General features: G+C 31.7%; 1 protein-coding gene and 1 long non-coding RNA gene across 3 annotated transcripts; one reads left to right on the plus strand and one right to left on the minus strand.

Moving 5' to 3' along the window:
* Positions 1–2,365: 2,365 nt before the first annotated feature.
* On the minus strand, positions 2,366–3,865 carry LOC104648446 (uncharacterized). 2 transcript variants are annotated; one of them, XR_002028277.3, is made up of 2 exons: positions 3,485–3,865; positions 2,366–2,721 (listed from the first exon to the last, which is right to left on the minus strand). It is a non-coding gene; the product is annotated as an uncharacterized lncRNA (long non-coding RNA). The 2 variants fall into 2 exon arrangements; XR_003247480.2 differs by having other exon boundaries at positions 2,366–2,812.
* A 5,811-nt stretch (positions 3,866–9,676) lies between these two features.
* Positions 9,677–10,576, plus strand: LOC109120703 (uncharacterized). Its single transcript, XM_019214720.2, has 3 exons — positions 9,677–9,788; positions 9,892–10,028; positions 10,118–10,576. Exons 1-3 carry the CDS (start codon positions 9,677–9,679, stop codon positions 10,574–10,576), a joined length of 708 nt encoding a protein of 235 aa, XP_019070265.2.
* Positions 10,577–17,035: the final 6,459 nt, after the last annotated feature.

Below are 17,035 nucleotides of genomic sequence, written 5' to 3' on the forward strand. Positions count from 1 at the left end.
GGAGACTTTGTATGTGAAACACGATTATTTTCTGAACCTGACAAACTAGTAATAATCGATGATGGAGTAAGAAGAATTGAAGACGTGATGGAGTAAGAAGAACAATAAGAACGGGAGAGAAATTGTGCAGTTTTTTGAAATTTCAAAGTTTTTGAATTTTGAAATTCAAAATTTTAAAATTGGGTGTTTTAATTAAAATTAATAATTCAAAATCCAAAAACTGATTTAGAAGATTGAGTGTTTTAGTGGAGAAAAAATAGGCATTATATCGGGGGATTGTGTATTATAGGAGAGAATTTTATGTATCTATACACTTCTACTAAAATTAAAAAAAAAAGAATTATGTAATATTTAAAAAAAAAGGGAAAATTAGAGAATATAAAACTTATAGTTGTGTATTTAAGTTATTTTTCCTAATTATTTTTTCTAAACCCATTAAAAACCCAATAACCCAATAACCTAATAACAATAACCCAATAACATTTTAACGGTTCGATTTTTACACACCCCTAATGTTAATAAATTAAAATGTTTTAGTAATGTCTAATTAAAAAAATCCATGACAAATATATATTTTCATAAAGGGTGATGTCAAGAATATAAATGGGTCTAACTTGGAGCGAACAACTTAAGCCATACTTTCCTTTTAAGAATAAAAGATCATACTTTAATTATAACAAACTTTTATATTCATCCGTTTCAAAAAGAATAACCTCCATTCTTTTTGTCTTTTTCAAAAACCTTTTTTCTTTTTTTGGAAACATTTAAATTTTAGTTTTTTATGTGACATATTTAAATTCACAAAAATCAAAGGGCAATTTTATACATTTGACCTAACTTTAATTTAGGTTCACGAAATTCAAAAGTCTTTTGTATATTCTTAAACTCCGTGTCAAGTCAAACTAGAACATTCTTTAAGTTTCTTTAAACGGAGGGAGTACTTGTTTTGCACTTTTAGAAATAGTACACTTTTAATCTCTCATTCTAATGTTTTTTGTTTCAAAATATGCACTTTTAGGCCCTAAGAGAAATAGGTTTTAAATTAAGAAAAGTTGCACATTTTTCACTTTAAAATTGCAGAAATGAAGCTGTTAAAAGCTGCAATTTTATCTTTTAAAATCTGTATTTTCAAGCTTAAATTTTGTATTTTTGCAAAGCCCACAAAAGGGCAGTGTTTTGAGCTTTTTACACTCAAACTTTGTATATTTTGAGCACAAAATCTGCACCTTTTTGAGCTCACAAAGCTGCATTTTTTAAACTCAATATAGAACTCTTAAGCTGTCAAGAAAGTGGTATATGTAATCATAAAAATCTGCATTTTTAAGTTCTAAGATATCTGCTTGATAGAGCATGCTGAAGCTGTATTTTTTTACACTTAAACCTGCAATTTTAAAGCTAAAACTCTGCATCATTAAGTTGTTAAAAAAATCGTTATCAAGTCTTACTTTTTTAAAAGAAAATCTTTAAATGGATACATTCTCTTTAAAAAAAAAAAAAAGTAAAAAGAAGTCATTCCCGAGTTCATTTTTTCTTAAAATTTAAGCATTTACGACAAAAGATATGAAAACCTCATTAGAAAGCGTTATCTAAGCCACATGGACATACTAAGTCCAATATCTAGAGCGATGGGAGATGAACGACTATGTCTGTCTTACTATCGATCTCAATTGGTTTCTATAAGCCCAAAACATAAAGCGCATAAATACAAAACATTAATATGAAAAATGTTACTCAAAATAGCAACATATATAAAACACGTGAAACGATTGACGCGAAAATGGGCTGCAAGACATGAGCTTATGCGGCTATTGGTCTCTTCTCTGATTTGTACAGAGATAGAGTCATATTAACTCCCCAAGTGTACATGTGACAAAAGAAAAAACAAAAAAAAATGAATTAACAGATGAGCCACAAAATCATCCCAAATTCATGAAGCCATTTGTTAACCGAGATCTTTTAAAGATTAACATTTCTTGGTTAGACTTGCAAGTAAAATTTGGAATACAGAACTTATGAATGTATCTTCCATCACATCAAAATTTCTTTGAGTCCCACAAAAGAAATATAAACAATAGTAATGTCAGTAGCTTCTAAGGAACAAGAGAGGATTATTTCGGTATGTACTATGCAGTGGTGATGTTATATGAGAATTTAAAGTACAAATATAATTATAAAAAAAGGATTATACATTATTTATTATGGGTAAACAATTTTGTTTGACTAAATGTGAGATTGAACTTTGCATTTTAGAATTGTTGACAGCAAGTAAATTGAGTAAATATTCAAGTTGTCATTTAGGAGAGAAAAATTCCATGACCATACTACTTAATCAAACATAATAGACTAAAATCATTGAATTACTGTGTTGGTATCGAACTGCATTGTGTAAACACACTTAGCATGTATTAAGCTGGTGAATCCAATATATAGTTCAATCCTTGTAATTACATAGCCGAGATGAAAGAACAAAGCGAGAAACTTGTCAACTTTCAAAAAGAATGGAAATGAGAGAGAGAGCAACTGGACAGCAAGCATTCATAGTGTTTTATGCCCTTTGGGAGTCCCTTTCCTGAAGGTCGCCAACCATACCAACGAATATACCAAAAGATATAATCGGATAACCAAGAAGATGTACATATATTTCTGATTTCGCAATTGGAAGCAGATCATGCTTAAAAGAATTTCATACTTCATGTAACTTATACAACCAGGGACATGCTTCTGTATATATATATCCAAAATAAAGCGCAAAAATTTAATCGATAAGCACTTCCTAATAGGTTATAGATAGAATGTAACCAGGGACATGCTTCTGAATATTTTTTCAAAGTTGCAATGTTATATAGAGACATGAAAAGATAAACTGAAAATGCAATTCTATAAGAGTTATCATGAGTTGCACCACCACTAGAAATCGAGAGAAGCATTAGAAAGGAAAAGAAGCAGGACACGAAAGAGTGTATGCATTTTAGACCAGTCAAATCAAAACTCACAAAATTTTGAAAACACAAATGGCCAAATTGATAGTCCAAATGCTTCGAGAAAACATGTTTTAGGATAGGAGATCATGGTGACAGAAAAGTATAAATGAACGAGAATGTTAAACCAGGTGACCAAGACTTCGGGACAACTTAGAGGATAAGATTTCAAAGTTAAAATGTCAAACAGCAGTCCTTGAACCAACAAATAGAGGGAATGAAACGTTCAAAATTAGAAAGTAAGCTATGACTTTTCAGAACTAGATTAGGTTATATTGCAGTCGAGAAAACTTAACATTCTCAGTCATTCATACACACACCTTAATATATATTCAAAAATACAAAGATAATATGAGAGATATGTGTATCATTGCTAAACAGAAAGCTCAACTTTACTAACTTAAAGACAAAATCTAAACATCATATCAAATTGAAATGATCAAAAATCAGCAAAATCGACTAACTGGAGTTTGAGGAAAAATATATATTAAAGCGAGGCAGTTTACCTTCGCGAGAGCAGCAAACAAGAATCCAACTTCGGAGTTGGATTCAAATTCAAAATACAAGGATAGTTTTTCTCCTGGAATTCTGTTTGGATGTCTTTTGAATCTGAATCTCTTTTCGAATGCCTTTCAATGAGGACCACATATTCCAATCTCACAACCATCAGGATTCCAATCCCAAATCCGATGGCCCTTCACATTCTCCACCTTTTCAGCTATAGCAGCGGCGGTGGTGTGGCTTTTGAGATCTGTCATGGTTCAAAAGGCATTTGTTCTCTTCAATTAATTCCGACCATTAGATTGAATTGTAGGGTCGAGATTTAGGGCTATGCGATATGTACCATGATATGGATTTATAAGATTGAAATTTAAGTTTTGTTTGAATATCCGATATAAAATTTTTGTGTTGTATATTTTCTCATAAACATAAAAGTTTCATAAGTTGTAAAATTATTAAAATGGTCCTAATTGTTTATTCAATCTTATCAAATGAAAAATTATAAAATCGAATAATAAATTATAAAAAGGCATTTATTCTCCATTTAAGTAATTGTTTCATCTAGCTTTAATTTAATAAAAAAAATTAAACATTAATTGTAGTGTACTAATTTTTAATACAATCCTCCCACATAGTACGAACAATTTCCTCAAGTTGAACTTGCATTTCTCGATCATATGACTAAGAAGACTAACCAACATTGTTATATTGAGCCATTTGTTGGTCAATACATCCGCAACTATATTTTCATGTTTATAGACAATAAACATATCATCACTTTAACAATCGGTGGGTGAGTTAAAGTGACTATATGTTGGTGAGAATAATAAATTTTAAAGAGTAATGATATGATTATAAATTTTATTCACATATGAAATAAATGGTTAGTGACATAAATGTGGGGTTATTTTAACAAAATATAAACTTGTTAATCAATTTTTGGATTAAAATATCTCAAATCATGATATGGAATACCATGTAATTCCATATCATGCTTTTTGGAGAATATGGAATCACATCTCAGGATACGGAATCATGAGATTGAATCAGCGTGAAATCGCATATCCAAACGCTGATTCCATCTCACGATATCATATCGTGATATAGTATCGCATGGTCAAACGCCTACTTAATCTAAAGAATCACAATCCATATGCATGCCTACGTGGCATACACAGATTGGCTGGCTAAAGAAGAGATAGATTGCCGAAATTGCTCATATTAAAATAATTTAAATCATAACATCTTCTTTATTAAATAGTCATAATTTATTAAATAAAAAATAATTATGTTACAAGATTATCTTATTTGATAAAATTAGTCACTCTTAAAATTAAATTAATAGAAATTAGTGACTCAATAATTGATTAAGATTTCTAATTTTAAACAAATGTACGAAAAACATCTATTGTGACAAAAGAAATTATATTGAACAAAAAATAGATTCTCTTTTTAGGAACGACATTTGTTTCTTATTAAAAAAATGAGAAAGTAAGTAGTATGATATATTTTTTAAAAAAAATTAATAAGAAATAGCATTTATGAGATGAATTTTCGTACTCTTATAAAATCTCGTAACATAATAATAATTATGAAGAGCCGAAATTGGGTGTCAACAAACCATCACATGTAGTTCCTGAAAGGCCTGCCTCATGCCAGTGATCTTACCTTGATCCTCATGTCACAAAATAACAATATCCCCCAGAGCGACCAGTTGCAGGAGATTCAACTGTACCATTAAAGTTGTATTCATTCTTAATAAGCTCGTGACTTTCCGTTTTAGTTTCAAGCTATGCCAAGATACAAGGAGTATAGGTATTTAGAAGATCCTTCATATATCTTCTAAAAGCCACATTGTTATCCCCTCGAATATTCCAAATAATTAGAGAAGGATTCCTATTCATTATGAATGGGTAGATGTATCGCGTTTCTTCGTCCTGGCCCACTGTGACATTGTTCTGATAGTTGGGGTCACTACCACTGCCAGTTTTGCCGCTTATCTGTTGATCGGGGGACAAATGTCGATGGAGCATTTCTTCGGTGTTTGTGGGCATTTTAAAATGTACTTCTTATCCTCCGTTTTCGGGAACAACATAAGGGTCACTTCTCTTAAGTTTGCTATTTCTGTGAATGAGGGCTTGTAAGGTTCCCCGTCTCGTCCCATGTTTATGTTCTCTAGTGAGGACTCCCATGGAGTTGGGGTTTGAGAAGGGACTGACATCGGAGGATTCTGAAGAAATCCATGGGAAGAACAGAGATTTTCCCAGTGTTAATTCTAAAGGACTGAAGAACGGGAGGTTCTGATTTGTAGTTGGATTCAGAATGGGATTGAAGTGAGATGACATTCCCCAAAGGTGTTACATGTTGTGGTGGATCTGCGGGCTACTACAGGAGCTAGTGGATTTATTATGTTGTTGACCCACTGGTGGTTGAGAAAATTGTATATTGCCAACTTTATACCTTCAATAACGGGTTTCTGTATGAAGTTTGGTTTCTGTAATACTATTGTCACCTCCTATCCATTTAGATCCATTTTGAAGAAGATTGTCTGGTTTGTTTGCCCCTGTTCGATCCAAGACAATGGGGGTTGATCTGGTTGTAAGACATTTGTCACGAAGACCAACAGAAGGTTCTGCAATGGAGGGGGATGAAGAGGGTCGAAGTTCTCCATTCTTTAGAAAAGTGGTAAGAGTTTGCTCTTCTTTTTTTCGATAGGAGAATGAATTTCTTGAGCTCATTTGAACGGAGGGGAGCCTCCGTATGTTTAAGCTTGTTTGAGTGTTGAAGTAGGATTGATGATTGAGTGTATATTTCTTGAGATATATTTTGCATGAAATTGGTAGGAACACGAAGAGGTATAGTAGAAGGGGGGCTAGGCGTAGGGTGAATTTACATGTTAAAACATTTCTCCAATATTTCAGTGGGATGGGTCACCTATTTAGTGTTAGAAGAAGTGTTGTCTATCCCAATTTGCTTATAGCTGTTATTATTAGTAGGTAATCATTTTTTACCACCTTGTATCTACTGTTTGAGATTAAAACTTAGTACTAATAGTATACTTGTATATATTACACGTATCCTGCACACTTGTCGTGACGCTGGGAAGAGAAGGATGGGGGATTGGACATCGTTGTTAGCAGGGGTGGTGATCTCCATCTAATCCAAGATAGAAAGAGAAGCAAATTGATTAGGGGACACAGGAGGGGAGTGGGGAGAAATTCGATTTGGGATTTTATGATATTTAAAGTTAGTTATGAGTTCTAAGATTCGGATGGTCGATATTCAGAGGGAACTTACTAACATTTTTATACCTGATACTATGCATCTTACTTGAGGAGAAGATCCCCTGACTTCTTTTAGGGAAGTTGTATTCTTCTGATTGACATAAGATTCCGATTATATTGGATTGTATGTCATTTCTTCTACGTTTGACTTTTCCCCCCCACATTAGCATTATCAGGTTGGACCACATTTGGTGTTTGATCTGGGGAGCAATCATGTTGATGCTGAAGACCAATCTTGCCACATTGTGTACATAATAAATTTGCAATTCATATTCAATAACTTGGTTATGACTTCTAATGACAACTTGTGTCTTAACAGGTTGATGTAAGTCTATCTCGACACAGAGCCTGACATATGTTTCCACTACTAAAAAAAGGTCAAAAAGAGACCTAGAAAAGAGACCTCACGAGGTCTCTTTTCGGAAAAAAGAGACCTCAACGCTAGGTCAGTAAAATGCAGGTCACTTTTTTACAGACACCTCATGAGGTCTCCGTTAGGTCGCCAAACGGAGACCTCACGAGGTCACCAACAAATAATCTGATTTTTTTACAAAAAAGAGACCTCACGAGGTCACTATTGTATTATTTAATTTAATTTTATATTTTTTATATAGAGACCTCATGAGGTCACAATTTTATAATATTATTTAATTTTATATTTTAATTAAGAGACCTCATTAGGTCGCTAAGATATTATTTAATTTAATTTTATATTATTATTCTATGCATTTATATTTGGAGACCTCACGAGGTCTCCATTATGATATTTACGGAAAATATAATGCAGAAAAGAGACCTCATTTATAAAATGTTAATTAGAGACCTGATGAGGTCTCCATTTTGAAATAGCTGAAAAAATTAATACAAAAGGGAGACCTCATGAGGTCTCTTTTCTGCATTTATAAAATAGAAAATGGTAAATAGAGACCTCATGAGGTCTCTAATGTGAAATATCTGGAAAAATTAATGCAAAAAAGAGACCTCATGAGGTCTCTATTATGAAATATCTGGAAAATTAATGCAAAATAGAGACCTCATGAGGTCTCTTTTTCTGGAAAAAAACTGGCAGAAAATTATTATTTCTGCGGCTTCTCATCACCTGTCATTTTAATTGAGTACCCAAATCAAACTCAAAGAGCTTCAAAAAACTCAATTGAAGCAATACATTTACTAAATATTCTCTTATCAACTCAATTGCAACTCACTTCAACATAATTATATATTAAACAAAAATCATGATATCCATAAGTTATATAATACATTCCAACGTTATCATGTATTCACAAAACAAATAATTCCCATCACAAAATTGTTAACAAAATAATCCATAAGTTAGATATCACAAGTCTAAAAATCACTAATGTGGTAGTGTGTTTGCCACATAATCATCACTTTCTTCATCACTTTCTTCATCACTACTCTCATGGGTCATATTTCTTTGTTCACCATACATTGGATATTGAGTAGGTTGAGATTGAGGAGGGAAAGTGACATCACCAGAACAAGGGGGAATCCCTCCTGAGGCAAGTAATGCATCGAATTGAGCCTTAAGACCCGCAAACTGTAACTCCAACCGCCTTTTCCTAGCCCGTGATTCTTCGGCTTGGCTAGATAGCTCAACAATGTTTTTCTCCATAGCCAAATTTTTCTTCATTGATTCATCATGATTTGAACTATTTAGGCCTTCAAACTCAGAAGAAAATTCACGAAAGGTTTTATGCGGCATTCCCATACCCATATCTACTCGGCCCACAAGTCAAGTCTAACCAAACTCTCTCATCCTGTTCTTGAGTAAGTGACATACCTCGATTTTCTTCAGGCAGAGTTTGTTGTAAATCCTCCAAAGCTTGAAGATATCGATTCTAAATTGAATGTTATCATATGAGAATATAAATTTAGAAAATAAGTAATTATTTTTTAAAATTAGAGGCTTACATAGGTCACTTCAGCTCACGGTTCAACCCACACGTCTGGATCTTCAGGATTTTTCTTCTTTCTAATGTGTGTTGCCTTAAATGCCTCAGCTTGAGTTATCGGTCTTCCTAGTTCCTTTTCCTACATAAAATAATAAAGTTATAATCAAGAGTAATTAAATATTAATACATAAAATATATAAACACAAAGAAAAATGATACACACCAATTTCCTCCTCACACTTCCTTGACTTTGAGCCCCACTTGTGTATAGAGAACCACCCTTAGTAGATGATCTTGCCTTTTTACCGATCTCACTCATCTGATTAAATCTTGGATCATATTTCCAATGCACGAGTAATTTTGCCCAATCCTCCGATAGAACCCAGCTAGGTTTGCTATTATCTCTACGAGCTTTATTAAACAAACTAGCAAGAGTATGCGTAGCTTTCTTGTGAAAGTTTGCACAAATTTTGGCCTCATGTTCCGGACGCCAAGCACATTTTTTCTACAATCATAGCATAAATTATTTTATTTGATAAGTATTAATGAAGACAAGTATTTTAATAGTGTTAAACAAATAAATTCGAATATACCCTGAACTCCAAAAATATTTGTCTCTTGAAGATTGCTAGGGAACTTGCCCCATGTAGGATAAGCATCTCTATAGAGTTCTTTGATACTTATGCTTAACAAATAATTATATCTAAAATTTAAAGCTAAGTGTCAACACTAGATGGACACAAATTGATTTTCAAAGAAAATCAATTTTGTCATCAATAGGATCAACTAGTGTTGGTACTTATGCTTAACAAATAATTATATCTAAAATTTAAAGCTAAGTGTCAACACTAGATGGACACAAATTGATTTTCAAAAGAAAATCAATTTTGTCATCAATAGGATCAACTAGTGTTGGTACTTATGCTTAACAAATAATTATATCTAAAATTTAAAGCTAATTATTATATCAGTATTCAAAGCTGCAAGAATGTATAGAATGGATTCAGAAACAATCAACACATCAGTAAATGGAGAGATGGACTATTCAGATTTAAGAGCAAAGTTACTTCAAAATAAGGACAAACCAGCTATTATAAATGTCACAATTGGTATATACGTATACTCCAACCTCTTATCATTTTTCATTTTTTCTTTTATGTGATCAAACCAGTCATCTTAAGTCTTTTCCATTGATGGTTCTTTTAACTATAGGAACTATGTTCAAAGGAGCTATTGATGATGTTGATGTTATTCTTGAAACACTCAAAGAATGTGGCTATTCACAAGATCGATTTTACATCCACTGTGATGCAGCACTATGTGGTCTTATGACCCCTTTTGTAAACAATGTGAGTTTCAATTGCTTCTTACTTCTAATTACAATATCTTTAGTAATTCTCAAAGCGACGATCTAATTATTCTTTTTAATTTTGAACAGATGATTAGTTTCAACAATCCAATTGGAAGTGTCACAATTTCTAGTCACAAGCTCTTAGGATGCCCAATGCCTTGTGGTGTCCAAATAACAAGAAAAAGTCCTAATTCACGTGAAACCATAAGTAGTTGTACTATGCGAAGATATTTACCTGGAGATGGAGGCGTTGTGCTACTGCTGAGGCGCTGCAACTGGCGGCGGCTGGCGAGCTGGCGGCGGCAGGCGAGCTGGTGGCGCGAGACCTGGCGGCGGAGCGAGAAGGTTGACAGAGAGCGAGGGTCGACAGAGATAGCGAGGGTCGACAGAGATAGCAATGCGAGAGGGTTGACAGAGAGAGAGAAAGAGAGAGGCGGTCAACGACGAGAAAGAGAGAGGCGGTCGACGATCGACGACGAGAAAGAGAGAGGCGGTCGACGATCGACGACGAGAGAGAGAGAGGCGCGCCGTCGACGAGGTCAGTGAGAAAGAGAGAGAGGCACGCAGTCGTGTAAAAAAATTAAGAGAGGAAAGAAAGAGTTATTTTAATTTTGTCTAGGTTTTTGATTTTGTCTAAGAGACCTCATGAGGTCTCTAACTTTTTAAATATTTAATTCAATTAAATTATTATTTTTAATTTAACATGAGGTCTCTACTTGTTAAATTAAAAATAATAATTTAATTTAATTGAATAGTTAAAAAATAAGAGACCTCATGAGGTCTCCAATTTTATGAGAATTAGATTAAAAATTTAAAATTTTTAAATAAGTTAGGTAAAAAAAATAATTATTCATTAAATTGACCTCACGAGGTCTCTCCTACATTAAAAAAAAATTAAAAGATATTAATTTAAATAGCGACCTCATGAGGTCTCTTATTATTGACCTATTTTTGAGGTCTCCATTTTTAGGTCTTTTTTTGGTCTTTTTTTAGTAGTGTTCCCTTAGAGTAGCACTCGTGCATGTATCAACTTTTAGTAAAGTACGATTAGAGCTACCGAATTTTTCAAGAATAAGGTGGATCCAAACATCAGAGCTATTATGAGTTGATGTATTAGGCATGAAGTTTGGGACCCATTTTTGTACCCAGAGGAAGTGTCCTTGATGAACCAAGGTCCATTGAGCAGGATCTTATCATGGCTTACCTCTGGATCCTAGTTTCACTATATAGTAATCATAGCTTAAGTCTATCTGTGGAAATTGTTCCCTTAGTTTCCACAGGGATTGTAATTTGGATTTTAGGTACTGATGGATGATTCTTTTCCCAGTAACTTGACAATAATAGAGAATTCCCAAGGTGCATACATTCTCTGCTTGTCTTCATCGAAAAGTGTGATAACAGTAGTTCCGTCTTCTGTTAGATTAATTGCTCCCTTGGAAACAGTAACTGTTGCATCTAGTGTATTTAAGGAAGGCATATGTAGATCCTCAGTGGAATTAGGAATTAGTATCTGATCTCTCAGCATATCCATGTAGGATGGGAATTTGTCTAGAGGATCTGGTGGAGGCTCAGTTGGGAGTGGAGCAAGATTGGTGTTTTCCTTCATCTTCTTTGCTCTATTCATATTTTGTGCTAAAAGTTGTTTTTGTTGTAATGGTTTTACCTACAAACTCCCCCAAATGATACTCGAAGTTTAAAGAGAGTTTTATTTTCTTGTTAGACTTATTTTAGCATGATTTAGTACTTTTAAATTAGGAAAAATGCATAAGTACCCCCCCCCCCCACCTATATCCGAAATCCCAATGACACACTTATACTTTACTAAGTTCCTATTACATTCCTGAACTTATTCTATTAATAATTTTCTACCCTTTTTCAGCCTACATGACAAAATCAACCGGGAAGTTTGAAAAAATTGTCAGCACGCACTGGGCCCAAAATATAGTGACATGTAGGTTGAAAAGGGATAGAAAATTATTTATTAAATAAAATCAGCGGGTAATAGGACCTTAGTATAGTATGAGTGTTTCTCTGAGATTTTGCGCATAGGTTTGGGGAGGGGGATACTTATGCATTTTCTCTTTAAATTATGATCATTTTCATTATGACTTATCAATTGCCAATATTTATTCTTAATGAATATTTTAGTGTCATCACTCATCTCATATTTTGTGTTATTTTCTTAAAAACACCTTAATAGTTGTATTTTGATTGGACTAAAGATATTTTTGGGGAAAAGAACTTACCCGCACTGGGTGTTTATACCAAGCCTATACAATTTCCATTATTATGTGATTTTATAAAGTAAAATACATATTAATTAATTATGGTTAAGTAAAATGAATAATAAATTTAAACACATGGCATACATGTATTGACTTGGTAAACACCCGATGCGGGTAAGTTTTACCCTATATTTGGAGCATAATTAATTGTATGTTTGTATAAATATTTTACAAAAAGAATCCAAAATTCAAAAAAAAATTTGAGGTTTATTCGTCTGGTTTGATTTAAAAATTTAAAATTTCGACACAAATGTTTTTGTTTGGTTTAAAAACCCGAATCAATTCGAAAAAATCTGAGGATGAAAAACCTGAAAACTCCTGAGGCTTAAATGTTTTGTTTTATTTTTAAATTTCAAAAATTTGACACAAATGATTTAGTTTAATAATTAAAAATTAGAGTCAATCTGGTCATGTACACCCTTGACTTTATTTCTAGATCTTTTTCGATTTGCTAAACACATGAATTTCTAAGTCATGCAGCAAACCTTGTCTATTTCTCTAGGTTTTTTTTTTATATTGACGTGTAAAGAATCTTGTTACTGCCAATTTATTAAGTTGTTACGACATGAAATTCTGTTAAGTCGTGAGGGTACCTTCTATTCTCGTAGGTGAATTGTGTTCCTTTATTAACATTTTTAACAATATACTATGCGGAATAGTAATGACATTAGTACAGGAGCATGTATGAATACAAATCAAGTTTGAAAGAGCTAATACAAGTGTTTGGAAGAAAAATAAGATGGGAAATAAATAAGGTGTCTCTAGAATCTAGTGCTATCGAAGAAAAACATAGCTCATTCTGAACTCTAAACAACAACATGTCTCGAAACGCATAGCAAACTGAAGTACTGCAAGATCCTGCATGCATGCAATAAGTACAGAGCGAGTACAGAAAATATGTGTACTCAACAAATTTTAATAGATGATTCTCTAAAAGTGACAACAATATATAATTATATCAGTTGATCTTTTACAAAAAAGAAATATTAATGTATACCATATCACAAATTATCACTACAAAAATATAGAATAATAGTAACGTACACGATAAAGCACATATCATCCAAAATCAGGTACACCATTAATGGTATCACAATATATGAATCAATATAGTCACCCACATCAGCTACACTACTAATAATGTCACAATATACCTCAAATGTACCAATTAAATCACAATACTATGAATCATCTCAACACTTCACCACTCAATCAGTAGGATGCAATAAAAATGAAACGTAATATAACGACCAAAGTCTAGCTTCTTACTAAAAATATCTTGAATGCTGCTTTACCATAATTTATTCTTTTACTTCCACAATGTCCAATATGCATGAATATCAAGTTTAATTATATCAAGCTATCACACTAGCACTGTGAAAAAGTTTAAAGATGATTTTTGATATATATATATATATATATATATATATATATATATATATATATCCACATTAATCTTTAGAATGGTCTAGTGTTATATTTAGGATCAACATCTTATCGAAATATTTAAATATTCTAGAGTAGAAGATAGAGTTACTAGAATTTTCTTATAGAAATTCTTGAAATGATATTTGTAGAATATCATAGAATGGTCAAGATCTTAGAGTATCTAAAACCATCCACATATAATATTTATAAATAGAGGACGGTTTTGTACATATGTAACCCAAGAACAACCAAAATCAAAGAGTATTCTTCTAAACAAAGTTCTCTTATTCAAAATATTTTTTCTCCTTTTTAACTTTCTCTTCCTTTAGTTGAATCTTCTTATCTTAGTTAATGATTTGATCATGATATAGAATTCATAGTCAGACATTACCTTTTAAATTTTATTTAAGATCGGATTAGTGATTGATTCAATTGATTTGTCCAAATAAATTTAGACGGTCGTGGTAATGGATTGTGGATGAAGTTGTTGAATTGATTCAATTACTAAGGTATAAAAAATATGTATGGAACATACCTTATGGGATGTTGTTGATGGTATACAAGGTATGATTCCCTACCTGTTTTTCATACCTTATAATTGAACTGATTCAACAACTCAATTCCTAGTCCATTATCATCACTATCAAAATCCATTTGGACAAACTAGTTGAATCAACCACAAAAGCCAACACATGACTATAATCTGATATCATGTAGAGAATAGCAAATGAAAATTATAATAACAAAATCTCTGCTAGCTCAAAATCGTTAATTAAGATCGTAAGATTCAACTAGATATTTCTATAAAATATTTATCCCAAATAAAAGACTAGATTATTCTAGAGACTAATATATGATATTGCAAAAAATTGTTTTTAACTTTTTCACAAGCACATGATTTGAATTACTGCACATTTTAGTCAAATAACTCCAAATCAATTTATGATGAGAGTACGTGTAGAATAAAATTTACCATATATCATATATATATAAATTTCAATTAAACCAATAATATTACAATTCACGAAAATATAGCTCAAATAACACTATAAATAATAAGTCTCAAATAAAATAGTTTTGTAAATGATCGAAAGTATGACTCAAATAACTTGTTTATGAAGCCATTAATAATTAAATATAAGCGTCGGGATAAGACTCACGTTTACCTAAATACTCAATGTCTAACAGACTCTAAATAAACTGGATATACAGATATATTGTCATGACGTTAATACATGAAATGTACATGTAAAATAGCTGAAAGAAATAACTTGCTAAACTAAATATACTGAATTGAAAGGGTAAGAACCCATGTGTATTGGCTAAAAAAACTACTACCTCAGTCCCTAATTACTTGTTCATTTCTTTTATAGTTGTCCCTAATTACTTGTCTATTTTGATAAATCAAGAAAGAACGATTTTTTTACCTATTATACCCACAATTAAATGACTAATTACTTTTAAAAATATAGAACTTTTCACCCACTTCATAATTAATAGAGGTAAAATTATAAACTCACTACGTCATTGATTATTTTCTTAATAGGTGTGTCAATTCAAAAGTGGACAAGTAAAAAGGGACAGAGGAAGTAGCTTTTAAGTTAAACTGAAATGATTTTTAAGTAATAAAAAAGTAGGTCTCTAAAAAAAGCAGATTTTTAAGTCAAATATAAAAAGTCAAACTGAAATTACTTTTAAGTCAAAAAAATCAAAAGTAAAGGGAGACCTATTTTTGATTTTGACTTATTTTAAGTAAGTTTTAACCTTGTCAAACACTTTCTAATTTATTTTAAGTCATTCTTTTTTACTTATGTTAAGTTATATTATATTAGTCAAATAGTTTCAGAAGTCAAAAACTGACTTAAAAGTAGATTTAATTAATTTTTAAGTCAATTCAAACTCCCTCTAAATCTGAAGATAAATTGTAAAATAGTCAATTGAGCATGCATGTACTTTAATAACTAAGATTTACAACTGAGAATTTGTATACAATAATAACGAATGTTGGAAATAACATATTTTAATTTTCTTGAAAGTTTCTCTAACCGATAATCATGAGGTGAGTTTCATGGTGATAAAATTTTTGTTCACGTTGTAAGATTCATCTTATCCGTTGTTAGGATTAATGACAATGATATGATCATAGTCATATCGTATGTTGATGGCGTAGTTTTGAGGTTTGAATAATCTAAACCCTAAGCTAACTCAATAATTGAATATGATGTCCCACTTTAGGATTTGTTTTCTTTTTGAAAATGTGATACTTTGACCTATGCTCAATAATAGTGATTCAGAACTAAACTTTAAAAACTTGACTATGCTTTCTCAAATCAGAGATATGCGCTCTTTAATATTTAACATACTTCCTTTAAGAAACTGTTTGTGTTGTCATTTTAATGCAAAATATACTTTTTCAAAGCTCTTCTTAGAATACTTCTTTACAATCTTGAAATATGCTTTACTGATGAAACTTTGGCCCTAGCCTTAATCCCTAGCTTTTTGTATTCCAAGCAACTAACATGAAAAATTATTCAAAAACATTCACTCAATCTCTCATTTGAAGCTTTAATGTCTTCAATCAAAATTTGCAATTTTTTCAATAACAGTAATTGTCACAATTTGTATTTCAAAACTCACAGCTTTTAATCACAATATTTTAATTGTATTCAAATTTATTTTGTAGTCCAAACAATTATCTTTCAAAAATTCTAATCCACTGAGACCATTTAATTTTTGAACCAAAATCAATTGTTGTATTCAAATCAAATTGTACCAAAGTTACGAGTTTTTCAATATCTAATCGATTATAACTGTCAAATTGGAATTGTGTGCCAAATAAAGAATTTTTTCTCGTCAATCATTTTCAACTGATTCAGTTTTTAATTCAAAAATATTTTTCACTAATATCAATTTCCTTTCTTCCAATAAAAACGATGACCAATTGAATTGACTTTTACGAAGAAGGAGGATTATCATTGGAGAATTGAAAATCGTTAATGGAGTTGAGGAAGAAGGGAGAGAAGCACCCTTTTTTGGTCTCCTAATCTCTCTAACGTATGTACCGAAAATTTTTAATAATATATACCTAATTTGTAAGATTCTCTTTCCTAATTTTCTCCAATTTGTTATTTCTTAGTTGTATTTTATCAAGTTAAAGCAAAGATTTTTTTTTTTTAAAATCAGCCTAATAACAAACTTAAATATAGTATTTTTAATAAATATTAAAAATGTAGCTAAGAGGTGTTATTAATGCTAAAATGTTGTTGTTTTGAAAATTTTTCTTAATACAAAT

The sequence above is a fragment of the Solanum lycopersicum genome, chromosome 7, assembly GCF_036512215.1.
Source record: "Solanum lycopersicum chromosome 7, SLM_r2.1".
NCBI classification, from domain to species: Eukaryota; Viridiplantae; Streptophyta; class Magnoliopsida; order Solanales; family Solanaceae; genus Solanum; species Solanum lycopersicum.

What these genes read in the sequence shown, in the direction of transcription:
- LOC109120703 (XM_019214720.2), top strand. Translation starts at nt 9,677, where the DNA reads ATGGATTCAGAAACAATCAACACATCAGTAAATGGAGAGATGGACTAT. An exon ending in TATTATAAATGTCACAATTG is followed by an intron (nt 9,789 to 9,891) that starts GTATATACGTAT and finishes TTTTAACTATAG; the next exon opens with GAACTATGTTCAAAGGAGCT. An exon ending in TGACCCCTTTTGTAAACAAT is followed by an intron (nt 10,029 to 10,117) that starts GTGAGTTTCAAT and finishes AATTTTGAACAG; the next exon opens with ATGATTAGTTTCAACAATCC.